Source organism: Numida meleagris, chromosome 6, assembly GCF_002078875.1.
Source record: "Numida meleagris isolate 19003 breed g44 Domestic line chromosome 6, NumMel1.0, whole genome shotgun sequence".
NCBI lineage: Eukaryota > Metazoa > Chordata > Aves > Galliformes > Numididae > Numida > Numida meleagris.
The window spans coordinates 25,885,690-25,909,825 of record NC_034414.1 but is presented as its reverse complement, the minus strand read 5'-3'; the positions used below and the strand labels follow the sequence as shown (position 1 = coordinate 25,909,825).

Sequence of the window (24,136 nt, the reverse complement as noted above, 5' to 3'; positions counted from 1 at the left end):
CTTCAGACCCACCAGGACCATGGTGAGGCCCTGAGCTCTCTGCTTTGACCCACTGCAGCCGTCTTTGCACCATGTTCTTACACTGTATTGTTGCTGAGTTTCTTCTGCAAAATAGCGTGGTGGTTGGTATAATTTTTCCTGAATGTATTATGGTTTTGTAGCACTTGGAGTATGAATAAATCTTCAGCAGGAAAAATAACAACAAATGAGCAACAAAACCATTTTCTAACTTTGTTCTTCAGATAGAATCCTCTCCCTGCTACCTGCTGACTGTAAGGATCATCCGAATGAGAAATCTCCAGCGAGTGGATACCTGTAAGTATCCCGACTGTTCCTATAAAGGTCTTGTTTTTCTGAAAGTACTTCAGAGATAACTGGACACTGTAAGTACAAAAGTAAACATCAGAAAATTCAAGCTGATTATATCATTAGGATTTATCCAAATAAATACATTACATAGGCCGTTTATTAGAGAATTCCATAAGCTAGAATCTATTTTATCATGCAAGGATAAATAGTTAAATAAAAGTACATATATAGTACATAAAGGAGCACATTGTTAAAAGAAGTTAAGTGATATCCAGGATATCAAGAACAAGTTTTCTTTCATAAAATAGAGCAACCCTTTGCAAGTGTTTCTGAAATGATCAAGTGTTTATTTGAACTAACTGTTACAAACCAGGTCAGTCCTTGTTGCTTCCTGCTGTTTTGCTGAATGTTATACTGTCCCTTTCTTGTTGAAGAATGAACGTGCTTTTGAGGATAAGTACCTTCCCCTAAAGAAAGTTCTTGACATGTACGGATGAAAAAGACTGTATACTTATGCCCACTAGTAAATTTACATTTTTTCTCATACATTTATAAAAAGCATGTTTCGTGAATTTATATGTACTTCCATTATTCTCTAAGAAGTTTAGTTCGTAATAAGCAGAAATGAAGCTGAGAAACTGCTGAGTAGGAACTGCTCAGTGTCACTGATCCTTCTTGCTGTGTTTGTCCTATGGCATGTTCACCCCCTCACCCAAAGCGTACCTCTGTGTGGCTGGCACATATAAAAAGTCTGGTGGAGCAGAACAGGCAAAAACCAGCACTGAGCCAAGAGAAGAAGTCCAAGAACCCTCCTCTAATTCAATTAATAGATCTGTTTGCCTCTCTCCCATCAATTTTCAATCTCAATATCTCGAATGCTGCTATGGCCAGGTGCCCTTATCACTGCTATGCCTATTGCTGGTATCATGATAAGCTTCCCATATTTCCAAAAGCAAGTAATAATTTTGCCATTATGTTATAGAACCTTGGGAAGTGTGACTGAGAAGAGCAAACATTTTTGTCCCCTACAGGAACATTTCTGACATAGATAAAATGAACAACAACAAAAATAACTTCCTAAAATCACTACCATCAGACAAATGTCACTGTTAATTACTCTGAAAAGGCTATCAAAGGAGGTACAGAGAGATGGATTCCTCATCCCTTCTCTAATGTGTGTGCAGCAGTCTTGCCATTGAGAATCATGTGGCAGAGAAGTGACAAGAGCAGGAAAGGAAAATGCCACTGTGGAGTTAAAGAACATGCATGATGCCCATGTGCAATAAGGAAATGTATTAAGCACAAAATAGACCTGTTAGCAGTTCTTTTTGTGGCTACTCATGAAAGGGCAGAATTAAGCTTCAGGGTAAGCACGGAAGGGAAACTTTGTACCCTGCAGTCTTTAGAGTCCCCTACTTCAGCATGAATGGCAGCAACTGGCACTACGGCCTCTTGTACAGGAAGAGCCCGGGAACATGTTCTGAAAGATGAAGATCTAGAGTTACTGTACAATACTATTTCCAACTTACCCTGTGGTTGTCATGTTTTTCTGGAAGGTGAATCAGAGGACTTCCTGTGTCACAGCTCTGAAAGAGATGTTCCTGCCATATCTTAGGTCATACCATTGGGCCACACTCTGCATTTGCACCTCCCTCCCTGTCCTTGGCTGTGGCACTTATGTGATGATGCAATAAAACAGAAAAGTTTCATCAAGGACTCGTCTATACTCTTCTGCATGTCAGGTGGCAAGATAGAATTACAAATAACCAGGTTGCAGAAAGAGGTTGTGCAAGTAGAACTGAAGTAATATTTTGAATTAAATACACAGCTGACTAGTATTCCTGAACCCACTCATATAATTAAGGATTGTTTGATATGCTTTGTATCTCAAAGCACAGTTAATATGCAAGAATGATGAATCACATCAGTAGAGCGGAGTACTTTGTAAGCTAAGACTAAGTAGGCATTGATATCCAGTGATAAACATAAAGTCATACAGTAGTCATGCAGAATTACAATTTAAAATTAGTATCATTGCTTCTAGGATAACCAAACATGATTTTTTTGCACTTTCAAAATTCTTTTAAGCATTATGTGCGTAGAATTTCTGAGATTAGAATCCCAAAAATAAAATAACAAACAATCATACAAGAAACAAATCAGTGCTCATGCAAGTCTCTGAGAGGGATATATTCACTAGGTTCATTGGGGGTTAGCTTGTTTCTTCTACTCTGCAAAAAGGCGGAAAGGACTATTACCTGTTGGTGAAATTATTTAGAATTTTATTTTATTTTATTTTATTTTATTTTATTTTATTTTATTTTATTTTATTTTATTTTATTTTTAATGTGAATAAAGCCTATTGTTTTTTCTTCTGTCTCATCTTTGGAAAAAGCTAACCTTTTCCAGATGAAACTTTTTCGGAGTACCCAGTCTGAGACAGGCATACTTCCAGAAAATATATAAACTAAATACTGGAATTTGACGAGTAGATCTTGAAGCTAGGTCTTAAATCAACTCTGTCTATAAATGGGAAAACAAACAAACAAATAAACAAGCAACTTTCTTCACTTGAAATAGATGCATGTGAGACATTTTGTTCCTCCTTCAGAGGTGTACGAATGTGCATAAGGAAGGAAGAATGTACAAAGCATCCAGATCAATCAGGCTGAATTGACATGTGCCCACGGGGGAGATATTTAGGATAAACAGCCAGCGTTTTCAATTTTAGCAGTCAGTCTCCTAGCAACTTGCTGTGAATATGCAGCAACCATGTTGCAGTGGCTCTCTGTTGCCTATTAATGATGCTCTTGATGCTGCTTATTGTTCATCTACACCTATTGTGAAGAACTGAGTACATCTCCCAGAGCTTAATGCAAAATTGGTCGGTGCATAAGGAGAGAAGTTATTAAAACAAAATGTCTGAAGCGAAAAGATACATCCCTGGAAATTACTATTCCCGCAGTCATCAGTCTGCAAAGCCCATTGTGCTGTGCTGTCTGTGTAGGAGAAACAGATGCTATGGGGTTAATTAGTGTCTGTTGTTTCCACCTGTGGGCTTGAACAGAGAGCAGAAAGCTATCCCATAGTAAGTCTTTTTCTTCCCTTTGGAATTTTGTTCTTTAAGAAAAGGAGGAAACCTCAATGCTGAGAGTAGAATTTCATCTTGGCTAACAGAGTGAGAAAGTAAGTAGAGGGAAGAAGGCAAAAAGAGAAAAGTGGTGGGGAGGTAGGAGTGAGAGAGAGAGCAGAAGATGTTACTCCAGACAAGGACAGTCAAGCTACTGACAGAACCTTATAAATTTATGTATGTATATAAACATAATATGTGCACCTACATGCTACTATTATAAATGCTATACACATTATTATAGATACTATGAATATGTAATATACGTATATACCCATACATATTATTTCAAGATGAAATATGGAAGCTGGGTAAGACAGAAGAGGTTGCAGCTAGATGAGTTTTTGCCTTTCTCTATAAGGAGATGTGCAAGCTCTGTTTCCCTGACCTGCCTGCAGAGTCCTTACCTACTGCTGAAGGGTACTCTCCGTTTACTGTTACCATCACTTGTCCTTCTCTTACCTAAGGATGCTGATTCTCAGAATTAGGTACTTTTTGCATTACATGGTATCTGCTCATTTTACTATTAAGGACTGTCTATGTGACAGAAAGTTTTGCAGTGCTGAAAGCCTACATGAACAAACATTACATTCCCTCAGCACACAGCACATCATGGTTAGCTGGAGGCATTTGAAATGTGCTTTAGTTTAGGTTACTTTGCCACATTAACAATGCTCTGTTTCTTTCCCTGCTCAGTAAGCCAGGCTGATTGCTATGTGTCGTTGTGGTTGCCTACGGCAGCAGTCGAAAAGTGCCGCACCAAAACAATAAGAAACTCCAACGACCCAGTGTGGAATGAAACCTTCTACTTCAGAATCCAGAGTAAAGTCAAGGTAAGGAGCCAAATCTGTCTGCCTGAAGATGTGTGTGTGTGGTGGGTCCTATCCCCTGTACTGTCCCAGGAGTTCAGTACAGAGAGAGAGTGTATAATAACAGACTGTTAAAAATGTTAACCAAGTTCCAGTGCCTGGAAACATTCAATGATTCTGTTTAAATTGCTCATAGAGGCATGGCTACAGAGTCCAGAGTTAAATTAGAACAGAAAACCTTGGACCTTAAATAAGCATTAGAGATTCTGTAGAGATTGTTGGAATTGATGTGAATAAAAAGAGGTCACAGAATTCAGATTTCTTATAGAACTCCATCTCCACATGGCCTTTCCTTGCAGCTCAGCTGTTATAACGTGAAGGGAAAAAAGAGTTTGGTGTGTAACTGCTGCGCCATACGACTCATGCTGTTGAACAGTGAGAAGGTGCAACACCAGATAGCACCTGCTTCTGATATATCTCCCTAGTATCTTCTCAGCAAAGTGGATGAATAAGCCTTCTGTGTACCCTGGAAGCATGTTGGAAATGCATATTCTTTGTATTTTGAAGTGCCAATCTACAAAACCTGGCTTTTGCAGTAGTATGACATGATGAAAAAATGTCTTGATTAAAGGGTGTTTAATTCAAGATGGTTCCTGTCTGTCTAGCTTTCATCATGAAATCAGTCCCAGTGTTACAGAAGGGCCAGAGTCTAAGAACTTTACTCAGGTATTAGGGAAACTAGGGACTTGTACCAGTTAGTACGAGGTAGATAGAGACTTCAGGAGGTGAAGAAGCTGCCATGTAAGTATAGCCAGTGTATTACTCATGTCATAGCAGTTAAGCTCGCTGGAGAAGAATCCATTTTTGAATTATACTTATGTTTTTCCCAAGTGAGATGACACTTAATTCTTCAACTATTCTTCTCACACACATCCCAATACTCCTTCTTCTCTACAGTCAGTGTTGTCCAGACCTTAGAAACTCTAAAACTCCTCTCCTTATCTTTCTAGAATGTGCTGGAGCTGACAGTGTACGATGAGGATTTTGCTACACCAGACGACCATCTCCTCTGTGCACTCTTTGATACTGCTAAACTTCCAATTGATGAAACAGTGCTCCTATATTTCAAGCCCAGCTCAACGGTGAGCTCTGTGAGATCAGTACCTGTAAGATCTGGCAGGATGGGGTGTAGAGGGCACAGATACCTGAGTTTTCAAGCCTTATCCATAAATTGCAGTGTTTCATTTTCCTGGCCTTTTTATTGCACTGCTTTGTCCTACTTCCATGTCTTTGGCAAAGTCTATTGAAACCCTTCTTTATGGCATCTTCCACGAAGAAGTCCTTTTTGGCTACAGCTACTTGACAGCTAGAAGTCAGCATTAGCTGGTACTCCTATAATAGTATCCTTATTTTATTTACTGGAATTGAACTCAGGAAGTGTTGCTCCAATTTGCTGCTTCTTCAGAAGCTGTATGACTCCAGTAAGTTTAAAATGCAGCAACCAAGTGGGGGATACTAGTGGGGAGTTACAGAACAATTCCAAAATCTTGGAGTGAGATTTCTTAATCCACAATGGAACACTTATGCCAATAATTGGTATGTTAATTTCCATTCAAAATATAAATACAAACAAAAACTGTGGTCATAAATCTGGGTTGAAAAGCCTGAGCCTCTCCAGGTGATGTTTTTATAAATGGTTAAAGAGTGTATGTCTGAAACAGTGCAGTATGCAGGGGAGGGATCTGACTGAGCTATCTCTGAGCCATACCAAGGCTCTACAGCTGCTGCAGAGTGAATGGTCTGTAAAGACTTTTTTCCCGTGTAATTCATAGCCACTGCCATCTGCCCCTTTGATTTTTTCTACTGCCATGCTGAAGCCATGCCTGGCATGAAAGCTGAAGTAGCTTCTGTTTGTATCCCAGCAATATTCTCTGCAGTGCACTACAGTGGTACCGCAGCTGGTGCTAAGCCAGCTGACAATTGTCTGGGGATTAGTGCTGTTTCCGGGCTATGAATAACTGATTTACCCATCTGTAAAATGGGAAAAAGAGACTTGATTTCCTTTGAGATACATAGATGAGATCAGAGAATAACTCCTTGCTACCATGGACAAATTGTTTCTGGTACCCAAACTAGGTCACTCACAAATAGCTCATAAATATCAGCACTGTCTTGCAGGGAGTTGCATAACTATAACTAAATTACTCAACAATATTAATCTTTGTTTACTATATTAAAAGTGATGGGTGGAAAGTACCTTTAACTTCTAAGCTAATAGCAGGAACAATTCATCATTGCAAAATAGAGCCAGGAATAGGAAGGAGGGAAAGGCAGAATTCAGATAGCAGAGCAAGTTGCAAATCTTCCTACTGGAGCATCTTCATAGTAAGAGATAAAAACACGGATTGTTTTGATATACCTAGTAAAAGGAAGCAGGTGGGGAAGGAATCATGGAACTATCTGATTTTAAATGGTTGTTTCCAATGTTCCAGACTGGTATCACAGGCTATACGCTGCAACCAGTTACTTCAATATTGCATAGTTGTTACCTAGGTTTAGACAGGGGAGAAAGCATCACACTACTTTGTTTAATTTCCTGTTCTTGTTTTCAGGCCAAGGAGGAGCTAGAGGTTGAATTCAAACTGGAGACCTTGTAAGTGACAATGCTGATTCTTTTAAAAATGCAATAGTGATTATTTGCTAACACGAAAAAACAGCACTAGATTCCACACTTTGTGGGATTTCTATTAAAAAGAAACATCATTCTTCTTCAGTACCATTACTGCAGCCTCTGCTGGAGTGAAACACCTGGCTGATCCCTTCTGCCAGCTTGCTCTGTATTTAGCTGCTTTCAGAGCACATCTCCCAGCATTGTCTCTTCCATCTACCATGTCAGACTTTGCCTTCTACAAGGCATTTCAGAAAGCTTTCTTAGCGTATACACATAAGTTTGTGTGAGCATGCAAGTGTATCAGTTTTTCAAGCCAGTTTCTGTTTAAGCACTGGACAGACTCCTAATGCAGAACCATTCTGGTTAGCTTTCCCTTGTGTCATTACATTTTTCACTTGCAGCACCATTTTGCTCCTGCAAATTCTCTTTCTTCCCTGCTCAATGCAATGCCAATATGTTTGATATTCTAGTGCAGGGCTTTTCCACCAGCACAGTCATATTTTTTTTTTTTCCGTGGAATTCATATCCTCCGCCCCTTTGATTATATTTGCACACCAGCAAGTACATAGAACTGTCCTTCCGTACAAGGGTATGCTAGTGTTTTGGCAAGTTCCTGGTGGAGTATACATGCTTTGTGTTACAGTGACAGGAAAAATTTGACTGCCTAACAGCAGATTCCATTTTAGATGATCATGAGATTGCACTGCAAAAAAAAGTAGTGTAATGTGTAAAATGTGTATCATTCAGCTTTGGTATTGGGGCAAACGCACTCAGAGCAGTGCTCAGTCCAAGCAAACATGGGAAGGAGCTTCTTGCGTAGCTCCTGGGGTCCTCCTGACTCCCCCTTCTAAAGGGGAGAAAGAACAATATCATGGAGAAAGATAGGTGGGCATTGTTTGATCTAAAAAGCCATGTTTTTCTTTTTATATCAAAGGTCTGGTCCTTATGAAAACATTGCTACAAATGGAGTCTTAGTGGTATGTGTCTTTTTCTGAAATTATCTGTAAGTATTTCCTTAATACAAAGGGGTAGCTGGGGGTTAGCAAATCTGTGAGCTATTAGATAGCCAGTATGCTATTCTTTCTTCCTCCTTTCCTATTTAGATAATTTGAGAATGGAATATTTTATTTCCATGTTCATCGGTGAATGAATAATGGTATCCAATTATTTCCTGTCTGTCCTATGTTTCAAGCCACACACTCTTTCCCCCCATTTTCCTCTGGTACCAATACTCCTTCAAAACACACTGCTGTTTATCAAAGCACAGTCATAAGGAGACTGTGAAGCCACTTGTTAATAGCCTAACTAACTCTTTCCCACCAAGGGAGATGAGCCATGCCTGGTGGGCAAGCTCAGCACTAAATAAGCATAATTACATAGTATGAAAGAGATGTGAATGCCATAAAACCAACAACCCCTCAAAAACACCGATAGTAGCAATGCTTTTTAAGAAAATGTGATGATGTTTCTCACCTATTTATGTTCTCTGTCTTTTACAGTGTCGTGAACTTTGTTGCTTGGAAGTGGAAGTGAATGAGAAGCAGCAGAAAAAGTCAAGTAAGTTTGTTGCTTTGGTATCTAACAACCACATGCCTACTAGTGAGAGGATGCCTCTTTCAAATAACATAATGAATTAGTGAAACAAATAGTATTTGCATTATTCAGTGCAATTAGCACCAGGCAAATTCATTACATCACTGTAAACTTCAGTGACTGCATCTCATAATCCCTTAGATATATGCCAACAAGACCAATTAGATCCGCATCAAAGTTGATATCTCACTTGTATGTAACAGCAAGAATATGCAGAGTCCTCTTGTTAAGAAAATAGTCCCAGCTTTGTTCCTTTCCCTTTGCTACTTGCAATCCTTTCAGAGTGCTTTCCACTATACAGTGTTGTGATCTAAACTCTACAACTGTGGTATCTGCACTCCGTCTTTAATCAAGACAGCACAATTTCCCAGTTTAATCATATTGACATTTCTCATATGCTTTGTTCTGTGTGTTGTTTTTTTTTTAGAGAAAGAGCTTTCCCTTACCGTGAAAGGTTCCTTTGAAGGGACGCAGGATATCACGCTAGGCCCTGATGGAGTGGTCAGCCCATCAGGTCCCACCAAGTTCCACTATATCAAGTATGCTGAGCCAACGTTGGATGTCATGTTGCCAAAGAAGAGGCGCTACCACCCTGTATGTTGGAAGTGGACTTAATGTTGAACTGACCATAAATCACTCTCTAGAAGGTGGGAGGAGGTGGAGAGGGTAAACCAATGACTTTTTTTGTCCTAAAGCATGTTGTTTTCCCAGTGGACCTGCAGGTTCAGTACAGAAACGGGGTCCCCAGTGCTGATGCTGAATTCACTGCCTATGGGAATGAAAACAACAATTGCAGAGGTGAGCATCACTTCCAGCTTTGAGGAACAAAATGTCACTCAAGTAGAAATTATTCCTTCTGCAAGCCCCCATAAATGGCTGCCAAGAGGGTGAGAAATATTCTGAATTTTTCTCAAAACTCAAAGAAACAAGAGCTCTGTTTCTCTGGCTGTTTTTTCCATAGAAGCAAGTTGTCCCTCCATTTGTCTTCATTATGTGCCAGTAGCAGATAGAGTGACTTTCAGCGATGTAAAAAAAAAAATTATGATTCCTTCACTACATCTCTCCATGTTCATGGATCCCTCTTTTGCTTAAGGTCCAAAGAGAAATTTCCTCTTGAACACAAGCTATGGAAAAGCCAATAAATCTGCCTACAGCGAATTATTTCCTTTAAAGAACTGTATATCAAATGTATTAAAAATATTAAACAGTATATGAATTTTAAGTGATCTGATAAGAATATTGCTTAAAATAGACATGGTTGTGTAACATTTGATGAAATTAATTGAAGAAAATAATAAGAAGTAGAATAAGAAATAGATCTTTGCTCTAAAATATTGTGTTACTGTGAAGAAACACCTACAGATGTCCGGGGAAAATCTCATGCAAAGAAGTGGGAGAACATCAGATTTCAGGGCCACTAAAGCATGCCCCTAGAACAGAGCACCCTTTGTCAGTTAACTAACAGCACGAAGGTTGCAATAATAATTTTAAGGCATGGTTAAATCTGAGAAATAATGAGCGCAGAATTGCAATTTCTTCACTGCAGGACTGTGGGCAGGAGGTCAAAGATCTGTTGCATGTCAGAGCTTAAAGAATGGGAAGCATAGCATAAGTGGTGCAGGACCTACTGCACTAGTCTCAGCATCCTTTGTATGAAGTTTGTTATTGTGACCTGGAAGCATTTGGCACCTGCAGGTAGGAATATTCCACTGAGGATAGTTGAATGGTCTTGAAAATATATGCAGAAATCTCAGACATTTGACTTTGTTATTTCCAGACCTTTCTGGAGTCTAAGTCAAGCTCTGACCCCAGGAGAGAAAAGGGAAAAATAAACTTTAAAATGAAAATAAAAACATACTGTTTATATCTTTGTTTTTCAGGAGAAAAGATTTGATTTGAATGTGAAAGCAGAAAGATGGTAAGGGGTCTTCTATTCCTAAAGGCTTGAGCTATTGATTTTGACATTGTTTCAACCACATGGAAAGGACATAAGCAGTCATATTCAGTTTGAAAACTAGAATGAGCTATTAATAAAACATAAAACACATGTGCAGTATATTATGTATAATTAGGCTTAGGATTTGACTTTCATGAATAGAAGTTGATTAGCATGTATTTGTTTTAGCATTAATTTGAATTTGACCACAGAATATTATTTTTTATTAATTTCAGTCTCTGAAATTCAGAAAAAGAGTAAAGTTGACTTAAAACAAACAAACAAAAAACCCCAACACTAACAACAAAATAGAAAAGAGACGACCAAATAATGAACTTCATCAGAGATTGTGAATAAAAATAAATTATGATCTTTTTTCTCTTAACTGTCAATATTCAGTAGTGAAAAACCTTGTATTCTCTTAAATCCAGTTACACTGTACATTGAGCAGAAACTAAGGTAGAGGGTATGGCTGGTGATTTGACATCTATAGACATGCTCATTATCTCCAGCCGGGGACATGAAGATGTTCCATGTTATCCATAACCATATATAACACACGCCACTGGGCAAACTGATCCTTTCTTTTTGTGTCTAACTAGGAAGTAAAAAGAGAAAAATAATTTAATTCTGAATTCAGATTTTTTCTCTGCAGCGATGCTCACCGCTAGAGGGTGATATGTTCCCGCTGGAGTTGCTCAAAAGAGGGCATTTCCTTCAAGCTGGAAATGCCAACATCTGAAAATTTGAATATATTCTTAGATTTGGAATAAGAAAACATACACTGGAATTCCTAGTGAAAGGGGAAATCAATCTACTCATTTTATAACATTTGAATAGGTTTTTGAATTTTGTAGTTTAGTTTTAGAACATATATGTATATTTCATTTTCAAATGCTGTATATTATTTCCTAATTAGTTATTACTAATGGAATATAATGCCACTGGTTAAGCTTACTAATTTTAATATGTTTTTCTTACTTTTAAAAGCAGTTAGAATATTCTGAAGTTCCTATCACATTGCCTCAACCTGCTTGAAGGGAATGGTAGATTATCCTTGGTCTATCTATCTATATGAGTTTGTTAATGTGTAAAATATGTGTCTGTGTTTATCTTAGTAACTGTTCATGCCACCAAGACCTGGACATGCGCTTTGGGTTTGACTTATGTTCGGATGAGAGGGCTTTCCTGGGCAAAAGGAAGAAGTATGTAGCAAGTGCCCTGAAAAATGTTTTTCACCTACAAGAGGATCTACAGGATCACGAAGTATGTGTGTGTGAGGTGGGGGTGGATCTTGAATTTCTAGTGCCTTTGTGTACTCTTACAGAGGAGAGGTCAGCAAACTGGGCCATGTGTCTGCTGTGTATTTTTGCTGCTAAGTTCTGTTATTTCAAGAAACAGTAGTTGCAGCAGTTCTGTCCTACTTGACTCTCAACTTGCAGTTTGTCAGACCCGAGGTGTGTTCATTCCTTCCATCATAGTCTATAGCTGGCTTGATTCAGAAATACTATGTGCATATTAAATGCATTAAATTCCAAAGATTTCTTCCAGTGTTCAAATGTCATAATTTTGGAATGCTTAGGATACACATCTCCACCGAATACATCTTATAGTATCTTCCCTTTCTTGCAACTCTGAAATTCTGCAAATTAAATATCCTATATTCTAAAGTAACTTAATGATACTGATGAATAACAAGGTTGATGAGTGTTGTTCAGCAACACTTAGATGTATTACTTCCTGGGGCTGGCACGTGGGCTTTCAAAATGCAGTAGTAGATTCATGATACAGAACAGAGTGGCAAAAGAATGGGAAATGTAGAGAAAACACATTGTTGCCATCAAAAGTTTTTTTTCTTGTTCTCCTGTGCCCTCATTTGCCCTAAACTAGATATGGACAGAAACTCAGGTTTGGGTTAATCTCTAAATACAAGTTTTTCCAAAGGGAAGCAGAATTAGGAATCATTGCTGTTTCAGAGCTTCTCCTTCTGGAAAGGGACCCAGACTTTTAGATCAGGACCAGTCTGGGAGCGGTGGCCAGACCCTCTGGCAATCCGTTGAGTGCTGTCGGTGTGACTGTCCCATTCTCCTCTGTTCAACAGGTCCCTGTTGTGGCTATCATCACGACAGGTGGTGGACTAAAGTCAATGACAGGACTATATGGCAGCCTCATGGGACTCAAGAAATTAAATCTCCTGGATTGTGTAACCTACATCAGTGGGCTGTCTGGCACTACATGGTAAGGCCAGTTCATGTAGGAGGGTGGACCAGGTTTTTTGAGGGTGATGCTCCTGCATGGAGCTGCTTTCACAGGGCTGCTGATGGCTACCAAAAAATAGTAATTCAGTCTTATGTTAAAGCAATTTTTAGGCCTTCTTCTTTTGAAAGTGAGCTTGAAAAACTAGGTTGGCTAAAAGCAGGTGGAATTTTTTTCAGAATGGCCTTCTCTATTACAGGCCATTAAACATGAGCTTGACTGTATGCATAATTTTGGATTAGCAGTTCTTTACTGCACTTCTGAATTGAGCCTTTACAGCAGTTAAATATGCATATGACAGTTATACATACTTGTCTCGTACTTGTCAAAATGTCTTCTAAGTTAAGTTTTTACTGTGGACATAAGCGTCACTCTTGGTCCTTTTTCCACTGATGTCTCTTGCTCCCAGTAACTTCTGGGGCAGATTGCTTTCTAACTGCCCAATATCTGGTGATCCAGCGTGCTGGGGGTTGGTAGAATAGCATATTGGCATTAATATGGAGCCCCCAACACAAGAAGGACATGGAGCTGTTGGAGTGTGTCCAGAGGAGGGCCACAAAGATGATCAGAGGGCTGGAGCACCTCGCCTATGAAGACAGGCTGAGTGAGCTGGGGCTCTTCAGCCTAGGGAAGGCTCTGGGAGGACCTTATAGTGGCCTTCCAGTACCTAAAGGGAGCCTACAGGAAAGCTAGGGAGAGATGTTTTACAAGAGCATGTAGCAACAGGACAAGGGGAAATGGCTTTAAACTGGAAGAGATTTAGACAAGATATTAAGAAGAAATCCTTTCCTGTGAGGATGGTGAGACACTGGAACAAGTTGCCCAGTGAGGTTGTGGATGCCCCCTCCCTGGAAGCATTCCAGGCCAGGCTGGATGGGGCTTTGAGCAACCTGGTATAGAGGGAGGTGTCCCTGCCTACAGCAGGGGGATTGGAACTAGATGATCTTAAAGGTCCCTCCCAAACCAAATCATTCTACGGTTCTATGATTAAAATAAAGCATAGTGATACTGTAAGATTAACAATAAGTGATACAAAAAGAAGAGACAGTGGCTAATGTGAACTGCTTTATGATTCCATAAAACAAGCAAAAAATATATATATTTAGCCTATTTCTTCATGTTTATACTTGGTGATCTTATTGCTCACAGTGCTGCAAATCTGTCTTAAAATAACACTAAAAAAGTCAAGAACTTTGATAAGTATATAACATATCCTTCAAGGCTATCTCTAAAATAGTTGTTGAAGATTTGGAGAGTTCATTCAGCTGAATGGAGCAGCAAAAACGAAGTATGTATATACAGAAATAAATCCCTAAATGTAGACATCTGCCTCCAAAAGCAGAAAATTTGAAGTCTTCTTTTGCTTCTTTTAATTTTTCCTGTCTGTCTTATCTTTTTCCAGGACCATGGCCAACTTATACAGGGATGCCTACTGGTCACAGAAGGACCTTGACTCACATATTAGTGAAGCCCAGAAACAAGCAACCAAATGCAAGATGGGCTGCTTCTCTATGGATCGCATGAAGTATTACAATAAGCAGCTATGTCAGCGGAAAGAAGAGGGATACAGGACATCATTTATTGATCTTTGGGGGCTTATGATTGAGTACTTACTAAACGATGGGGTATGATGCATATTCTTTTTCTTAAATAAGTGCTTTTACTTATTACTCTTATTTCTGCCGAAGAGAGAGAAAATTTGCCAGTCAGTTCAGAGAGCATCCATGTCAACAGATGCTCGGATATTTTTATTGTCAATAATCTGCAAACTGTATGTCAATAGAATAGGTTGTGAATGCAGCCTAATTTGGCAGGTGCCATTAGATTCTGGCTAGTGTTCAAATAAAATCAGATGTATTCTCAGGCAGTTTACCTGAAGTGCAGATTACACATACAGAAAGAGTTTGAGATGCATTGTTTCCACCCCTTCTCACATAACAGTTTTCCTTCAAAACCAGAAAGACCCCCACAAACTTTCAGATCAGCGAGAAGCGCTGTGTGATGGCCAGAACCCGCTGCCCATCTATGTGTCAGTCTGCGTCCGGGACAACTACAGCACTCAGGATTTCAAAGGTAAGGGCAATATTTCAGATCCTGTGGTGCTAAAACTGGCAACTGGATTCCTGTAATTTGATTCGCTCTTCTCTGCTTGGTAGCCCTGGTCTTTTTGCTGTTTTATGGAGAATTAGCCATTACCTCAATGCAATTTTAATACAAGAGCTATTAGAGATCATCTATTTCACTATTTGAAACATACAGAATTAAAATCCTGCCAGAAAAGCCATTTTGGAGATAGTAGCTGGGCCATCTAGAGTAGAAAAGTATTGAATTTGTCTGAGAATCAAATATTAATTTTTGTAAATGCCCATATCTTAAATGCTTCATTTTTAAAATATCAAGAAAGACCTCATAGTTATGATAAAGACTGGAAAAGCATCTGGCCTACTCCCAACTGAATCTTTTTCTTTGCTCATTGTTTTGATTATTTTTTTTTCATAAGCAGAAGAAGCTGGATTGGGATAAGAGGAGGAAAAGAAATTCAGATCAAATTTTTATGGCTGTGGTGAAAAAAAAATGAATCACTTATGAATGAAAAGGAAAATGTGGTCTATGACCTTTCTGTCCCAGACTTTGCTCATACTGCAGTCATATCAGACAACTGCTCCTCACTAGGAGAGATATCCAAGAAAGTCAAAGACTAATACTATCTTCCTTAGTACCATACACAGGGAGTATAACTGACCTCTTAAGCCCATTCCTGAAGAGCTGAGTACGCATTTTTGAACATACCTGAATTATTCAAGGGAAAGAAATGCATCCTATTAACTGTATTGATAACAGTGGAGGTACTTCCACCTAGAGGTGATGAATGCAAGGGCAGAGTGGAATCCAGTGCCTACTGGATTGGTGCAACACGTCGGGCGTTAAGGGCTGGAAGCTTGCCATGCTCACTACGTGAACTCTGTCCTTCTGATGCCACCATCACTGGGCAGACTGCTCCTGCCTCCCTGTGATTAAGGAAACCCCACTGCCACCATGCCTGAGCTCAGTTGCCTGGCTCTGCAGCTGGTTGTTGTTTACCAGTTAGGCTTTGCAAAGACAGCACAGCAAACAGAAGTCAGACTGGTTTCTGTCCTAGCTGCTCCATACCCAGCTGAGAGCCTGAGAAAGCTCAATGCATCCTTTTGTGTTGGTATTGCAGAGTGGGTGGAGTTCACCCCCTACGAGGTGGGGCTGCTGAAGTATGGTGCATTCATCCCTGCGGAGAATTTTGGAAGCAAGTTCTTCATGGGACGCATGTTAAAAAAACTGCCCGAATCCCGGATCTGCTACCTGCAAGGTGAAGTGTTGCACTGTTCTGGCATGTCAGGGAGTGGCAGGGGAGTGATGTTCTGGCATGTGGACACTTCTGGTCAGACCTACCAGCCGCTGCTATGATATCACCTGCTGGAATGGGGGTGCATTACAGTTTAACTGAAAGTTTACAGTAAGAGATCCCTCATCTTTTTTCAATTTCTTATCACTGTCTTGGTATACTTAAACTTTTTGAAGTTCCGTCTTATAGATGAAATACATAAATCTCCTTCTTCCATTGTAAGGAACGTTTCCCACTTATTTTCTATGCTTCTGATTCTTCTCTGAATGCACTCCAATTTACGAACGTTTTGACACTGCAGGAAACATGCAGCTGTGCTTCCACTGTGAGGTATAACGTCAGTCCCACGTAGAGAAACCGATGTGCTTGAGATGTAGGCTGCCCAGGATTTAAAATGAGACCAGAAGCCAAGGGTCTCTGAATCCCTCTGGTCAATGCCTGAGTTGTATGGATGGGTTGTGTGTTTAAAGGCAGTCAGCTGCTTTGACAAGGAATTAGACTAGAGTAGTCAGAATTGATGACATACCAAAAGATGAACACAGAGCAGTGTTGTGTATGGTTTCAGTCACCTCTTCTTACACTCATGCTGCTTATAAGCTCCTCGATTTCAGTACACATGCTGTGATATTAAATAGCCAGTACCCCAGGGAATATTGTTAAAATGCTGCCTCTCAGGTTGGTCCTTTTCACTTGCTCATCTACTGGGAAATTCATTTTCTAAATACTGTATATGCTGCATTTCTTTCTGTGTCCCACTGAAAATTAGGAAGTACAGTTACAGTAGATTGATCAGACTATGTATTTAAATTTACAATGGCAGATGAAAAGGTGGCATTGTAGGGGCCATATTTTGTCAGCAAAGCCATCAGTTCCCTTGTGAAAAGTCTGAGAGGGAAAATCCTGGATGGAGGAAAGAGCATACAGCAGAGCAGAAGCCCATGCAGTATGTGTGAGTCCTTAAATGTTAAGGTGTGAGTTTTTCTCTTACAAATCAACAGGCATTTCTTCCCTCTGTGAAATGATTCTAGGCTCATGAAAGCCAACCCGAGTGTCTCCAGAAAAAGAGAATCTGGAGCAGGGAAGACAGGGATGGAAAGGATGTTCTTGTTATGTCTGCATTATCAGAGCTCTTATTTTGTTCCTTGAGCGGGTTTTACTCCTTTACCTCTCACCCAGTCTCTCCTTTCTTTACTGTGCAGCAAAGCCATGGAGTAGATGAGACACAGAACTGATTGCAACAGAAATAGAGGTCACTGAGGTCTATAGAGAAATTTAACAGCCTTGACGTTTAGAAATATTTCAATTATGGCCATTCCAAAATGAATCTAGGAGATCAAAAGAGAAGAAAAAAAGAGTTTCTTGTTAAAACATGTTCTTATGGTCAGTAATTCTCTTTACAGGTATGTGGAGCAGTATTTTTTCTGTGAACCTGTTACAAATCTGGGGACTGTCTCACAGTTCAGAGGATTTCTGGAAGAGATGGACTCAAGACAAAATAGATGAAGTTGGTGAGAAATTTTTAGACCTTTCATTTATGATCATTTAGTCTTCTGGATGCCTTTTGATATCATTCTTTCAACTAGTTTGAATCCAGAATCATAGAACCCTTCAAAAAAAAAAGCAACTTCCCCTCCCAACAGAAGGACTAAGTGGAAGAGAGTTAATAGAGAAATACTGCTATAGTTATTAAACTTATGAAAATGCTATTGATTGAAAGGTTCTATCTTTATTTGGAAGCTTTACAGGGGTCACACATTTTTGCAGGAAATGTTTTGTCATTGCTCATTATCACTCAGCCATACAGAACAAAGACTCAGTGTCAGAGAGTAAAGTTATTTTTACTGCCAGTGCAGGAAATCAACCTGTGTATCAACTGGCTGATCAATATTTCCTGGATTTTGATTTTATTACTCAGCACAGTAATTACTGCACTGGATTCATCCTGGCTCAGAGATAAATGAGGCCCAGAGGGTGTTTTCTGAAGCAATACAAAAACCACAATGTTATTGCTAAATCATTTAACATGATGGTAGCTCTAATTGCACACATCCTGAAAATAAAGAAATACATCTGTGCAATGATAGAAACTGCAAAATCTCTCCTGTTGCACCGTCATCCACCTGGTCTGGCAAAGCAGGTTGTGATTTCAAGAAACCATACCTTGTGTCATTTCTGCTTTTAATCTACATATGCCTCCATGTAGTCACCCTGGAAACTGCCTGTAATTTCTAAATGTGACTGTATTTCCTGGGATACTCTCATTCCACTGATTAAGCATATAGTCATGTAGCAGTGGGTGATTATTGAATAGGAGCTGTCCTCTGTTGTGATAGACACTGTGATGCCCTTTTGTTGCCCATCTGACTGAGTGGGGGCATATGCTTTAGCCCCATTTTGTCCATGTTTACCTCTATTTCATGATATCTCTATGTGTGGATGCACAACTTTCCTTCTAACTGAAGGAATATTCTCTGAATTGTTTAGTTCCCTTAAGGTCTCCCTTATTCAGGTCTAAAGACTGCTTCTGATGAGCCATCTTTAGGTCAGACCTCAAGATTATCAGCAAATCTTTGTCCAGCAGCCCCTATTCCCCTATTCTGCTCCAGAACAGTTTTCTTGGAGTATGTTTAGTGAAACTCTGAGATCTCTTACATACCATGCCAACCAGAGATGAAAAAGAAATAGTAAGTCATTCATTAACATATCTCTCCTCCTCTAGATGAAGACCCACTGTTGCCTACAAGGCCCCATGAGCTAAGGACTCGCATGTACACTCCTCCTGGCACCCTATCCAGTGCTCTTCGGGGTGCTTTAACTGACCGCTTCTCAGTTGCCCAGCATCACAATTTCCTGAGGGGTTATCAGCTGCATAATAACTACTTTGAAAATGAGCACTTCTGTCAATGGAAAGGTAAAAAGAACTAAAATTTAAGAGAGATTGTATCCAGGTGGTCTTGGGATGAAATTTTGAAAGAAATCTGTTGACAGGGAAAAAAAAAAAAAGACAATTTTTTTTTTTTTTCTGAATGGAGAGAAGAGACTAAGAGTTGCCAGGTATTTAAGTTTGTTTTTAAATATAAGCACGTGTTTATGTGGTTTACCTGAGATGTCTGTGGCCCATACTGAGAGGGTAGGCTTGCTGCCAACAGAAGCAAATTTAAAGTAACAAAGAGAATGTGGGAAACATCTTAATTCAGCAAGGCTGTGCCTTTAACTTCAGATGTAACTGAAGAATCCTAGAAAATATGACCTATGAGAGAAAGCCTGAGTGAAATGGGGCTCTGAAGTCCAAAGAGGAGTGGAATGAGAGAGGAGCACAAATCAATATGTAGAAAAGGAAAAGAATATTTTGTTCTTCATATCAACAATGGATACAACATGAAACAATGATTGAAATGAAGCAGGAGAGATTTAGTTTAAATATTAGAAATAGCTTATGGATGGCAAATTACTGAAATAGATTGGTTGGAATCTCAATATAGAATATTTTTAATAACATGAATTTGGCTGGTATTTTGAGGTCCCTCTCATGTCTATTTGACATTTCTCTATTGCAACAGTGAAATTAAACCAGGTCTGACAGATGGCCCATTCAACTTTGCATTTTTTTTTCTCACCAAAATAGCAACAGATAATTTCTTATTCCAATAAATATTTTCCTTATAGACACTGTGTTAGACTCACGTCCCAATGAGCTGATGCAAAATCCTGATCACCTGGGCATGATAGATGCTGGATTTTTCATCAATACTAGCAGTCCACCGCTTTTAAGGCGACAGAGGGAAGTAGATGTCATCATATATTTAAGTTATACTACTGGCTCCCATACATCGGTGAGGAGGATCATGTTACAGTGTGTTGTCTCATTTTGTTTCCCTGTAGAACCTAGAACTATTCGTCTTTACAGATGCTCTGTTTTTAACTACTGTATTCCTTTCTTCAAATGCTAGAAGAGATTAGTGATTTCTTCTTCAAGGAAAGGAGAAATGAATCTGCTAAGAGTGGTCTAAATCCTCATTTCAAAAGCTGTGATGTCAGTCATTCATTTAAACACACCCCCTTCAAATTAATTCGCTGTTAGAGGATGTAGCTTCTAAACACCAGTTTCATGGAGATAAATTTAATTAGCTGTCTATAAAGCCTTGGAGAAAAATAATTTGGGTCTTTATACTTCAGAAACTGAGTTTAGTTGGAAATGTAGTGTTAAACATCTTTGCCTGCATAATTGAAAAGGCAAAGTATAGCTTAGTACTCGAATCTTTCCTCAGTAAAACATTAATATAAATGAACACTGTGCCATAATGCCTGCACAGACGTAACTGCACATTCAAACTTTATCTCCTGGCTCCCTGTCTTCTAAGCATGTAACAGGATATCTTACACATTTTCTTGCTGTGATTTATTTTTCTGATTAATTCTGTATAGTATATCAAACATAGTCTTTTTCACTTATAGCACTACTTGATTTACCCAAACTTCTGCTAATTTCTTCTGCTTTTATGAAGCAGAATCCTGAATGAAATCTCCAACTCAGATATTGGGTTGAAAGCTTGTGAATAGTATTCTGTGTGGTACACTAATATGTGTAGTAGCAATGTGTGTAACAACCCTTGATAAGAAGGAAACCACCCTATAGCTCTATGTAACTAAACCTTAATGATAGATGTTCATTTTTGGGCCTCAGGACAGCCAGGCTGAATTCTAATGCTGATCGTATCTGTGATACTCCAGTCTCTAGATAAGGCGTGCAAATATTACTCGGAGCAGAAAATCCCATTCCCCAAAATTTCTTTGAGTGATGAAGATAAGAAAAACCTGAAGGAGTGCTACATCTTCCAAGATTCAGATTCGCCAGGATGTCCTATTGTGATTTTTCTTCCACTTGTGAATGATACCTTCCAAGAGTACAAAGCACCAGGTAAGATACAAGTTGAGGCAAAGCATTAAACAAAAGACAGCACTCCCCACTTCTCTGTCTCAGGTGGAGGATGGGGGCTCTCATTCTTTTTCTGCCCAGGCCACCTGCTTTGTATTTCTCTCCTTTACTGACAGCCGTCAGGATACATTTGCTTTACTTCTTGGTAGCAGGGAGGTAACATTCAAAATTCTGCTTTTGCTGAATTTGAGAGACATGAAAAATGCAAATGCAGGGATGGATCCAGGTGGCAGGCACCTTGAGACTGGAATCAGGATGCCATTCTGTAAGTAGCAACTTCTTTCCATCATCCAGGGTCCGCAGAGGACCCAGCTGCTCAGGAAGCCAGTTGCATACTGGTGCATTGGCAGTGGCTTTTGGAGCACCCTCTGAGGCTGATATCCTTACCTGAACCATGACTTTAATGAAACAACTGTTGAGTAAGCTAGAGATGAATGTTATAATTCTGTCCCTCGCTTTTCTCTTCTGCCCTCATTGCTTTGGGCGCACTTGCATTATTGGCCCATTTAAACCCTGGAGGAAAGACTCCCTCTTTCTGCCGCTGTGAACAGCTTGTTGCTGACTGAGATACACACCACATCAGCAACTTTCTCTTTTTCTCCAGGCGTGAAGCGCTGTTGCTCAGAGATGGAGGAAGGACAACTGGATCTGACCAGTCGCTGTTCCCCTTACTGCATGTTCGCGGTCAGGTATACTGATGAGAATTACCGCCGGCTGCTGAACCTTAGTGAATACAATATCCTGAATAACTCACAGATGATTATGCAGGCCTTGCAAGCAGCAATGCAAAGGAGGAGACAAAACTCGTGCTGTTAATTATCCAGCTGCCTGTGTCTTCTTGGCGAAGTTTTTTCATGCTCTAGCACACAGGAGGAACACAGCTTTTTGAACACTGACTGTTCTGCACTACATAAAGAAACTGCCCCATGTGGCTCATTGGGGCTTTTTTATTGTCGTGAAGTGGCTTCTTTAGGCAAGGACATTGCCTGGGAGATCTTTACGTATGCTTTGTTCCGTAAAGTAAGGTTGTCTGTAGAACACTCTTTACCTAAAATTCTTGTTAGATTGTCAGAAATAGTCTTATTTTAAGCCTAATTTATTTTATGACATATAAGAAAAACATTTTCTAACACCAAAGTGCTACAGTAATACAACCTAGATAACACGCTGACAGGCCACAGGAAAGGGATATGAATATGAATGTCTCCTCCCTACAATTTCTCTATGTGGAAGACAACATGTATCAAACATGGAAAATGAAGAAAATCCCAAGACCCAGTTGCAATCTGGCATCAGATCCCCGAGTCAGCTCTGTTTTGCAAGTATTTTGAAGAGCAGCTAGAGGTTGGAAAGGTAACAAGGACAAGTGTGTGCACACAGCCAGCCCTGTGAATCATGTCCATCTCCCAAGGAATCTTTTACTGTGAATGCATCACATATAGATCAGAAGGAACAACCTAGGAGGAAGCAGCATATGATTTTTCCAGTGTTGGTTGTTGTTTTTCGTTTTTCCCAGCAAGAGCAAAAGGACTAATTTGGCCACATCACAATTTCCTCTGAATTTCTGTCAATTTTTATTGTTTGTGTTGAAATAAAAAAAAATCAAGATCTTATTTTGAATCTTTAAAAACAATAATAAAAAAACACTGGGAAAATTTTCCCAATTGATTTATTTCTCATATTGAACTTCCTTTCTTAAATCAAAAAGTGGTTGAAATGAAAATATTCTACTTCCACTTGAGAACAGAAACTTGTATTGCTTAATTTGATTGAATTTGTATAACTAGTTCAGGACATACACTCATCAGCAAAAATGGCTCATTTGTAAACTGTGCAGGTGGGCAGGAGTGAGGTAATAGTTTGCAACAACTAAGACCATCTTGAAACAACATGACCAGACCCTCCATGGGATCCATTACAAAAATACCAATACCGTTTGTTGTGGGTTTGCATTTTTAATCTTTCTTCTTATTTCCTTTTATGGAAAATGACTTTACTGAACTCTTGAAACTGCTGAAGATGAGCTTTAAAGATTATAAACCTTCAGAAACCATTGCATCCCAAGAGCAGCTCACGCTGAAGATACACTTAGAATAGTCTACTCTTGAGAAAAATCTGTCAACTAGACAAGTTTACTAGATGTCATAATCTGTGACTAAAATAAACGATAGAAAAGTGCTTGGTAAGTTGAAACATTTCGTGTTAATATTTTCCATAACACCTTTATTTTGAAACATAAACTTCTTTTTAATAGATAGCCTACCCCGTCAGCCTGGGGAACCCAACCTGAAAGCTTCACTAACAATCAAATAACATGCTTGGTTTGGTGCAAAATGATGCTTTGAGGATTTTCATTTTGGCAAGAAAAAAGGTCAAATTTTATTTACAAATGAGTTTGAAATTACTTTTCCACTGCTTTTATCACTGAGGATGTCAAGTAAGACTACTTTTTTGTGCATCTGTAGGCTGACATTGCAAAGCTAGAAGTCAGAGCATACATTTTAACGTACAAAAATCTCTGAATTTTCAATGAATACACACTTATTCTTTTTTAAATTGTTCTATGGTAGTTTCATGAGTCATATTCTGAAATACAGTGCAATGTGCTCTGTCTATAACCCCAGGAATTTCCTCCTTTGGAACCTGAAATCTCTAGTGTGAAAAAATAGACAGGTTTTGGTGATAAACTTACATCACCTCCAGCTTTGAGGAAATACTGGCTACATACAAACGTTTTGTGTAAACAATATTGGACAATAAAGTCTTGTCCGCAAAATGGAAATTCTGCCTTGCTCTACATATTCAGGCATTTTGGTGATATGCTCTAGGTTCACAGTGTGTTCCTTGTTCCAGGAAAGCAAAACTGTTGTTAGCAAAGAACATCACAGTGTCCCTAATGCTTGCTGGGAGCATTGTGAACAAAGAGATGACTGCAGGGCTACAAAGTGAGCCACAGTCTCACCCCACCTGCAAAGCATCCTCTCCGATGTGGACTGCAAGTGCCATTTGTGAAAATGGAGGAATAGTGACTGCACCTTCCTCACACCAGGGGAAGCCTCAGTTTTGTGTTGCCTCAGCTGACATACTTCCTTCTGAACACTTCAGTGGATTCAGGACTGT

At 39.4% G+C, this 24,136-nt stretch overlaps 1 protein-coding gene across 1 annotated transcript; it reads left to right on the top strand.

The window, feature by feature from the left end:
- Positions 246-22,688, top strand: LOC110401864 (cytosolic phospholipase A2 epsilon-like). Its single transcript, XM_021403382.1, has 19 exons — positions 246-315; positions 4,136-4,272; positions 5,259-5,390; positions 6,861-6,901; positions 7,854-7,896; positions 8,419-8,476; positions 8,940-9,106; positions 9,224-9,310; positions 10,393-10,430; positions 11,567-11,714; positions 12,550-12,686; positions 14,107-14,329; positions 14,663-14,777; positions 15,907-16,044; positions 17,481-17,588; positions 18,800-18,991; positions 19,747-19,913; positions 20,812-20,998; positions 21,621-22,688. The coding sequence occupies exons 1-19, from the start codon at positions 288-290 to the stop codon at positions 21,830-21,832; spliced, it is 2,358 nt and encodes a 785-aa protein (XP_021259057.1). The 5' UTR covers positions 246-287; the 3' UTR covers positions 21,833-22,688.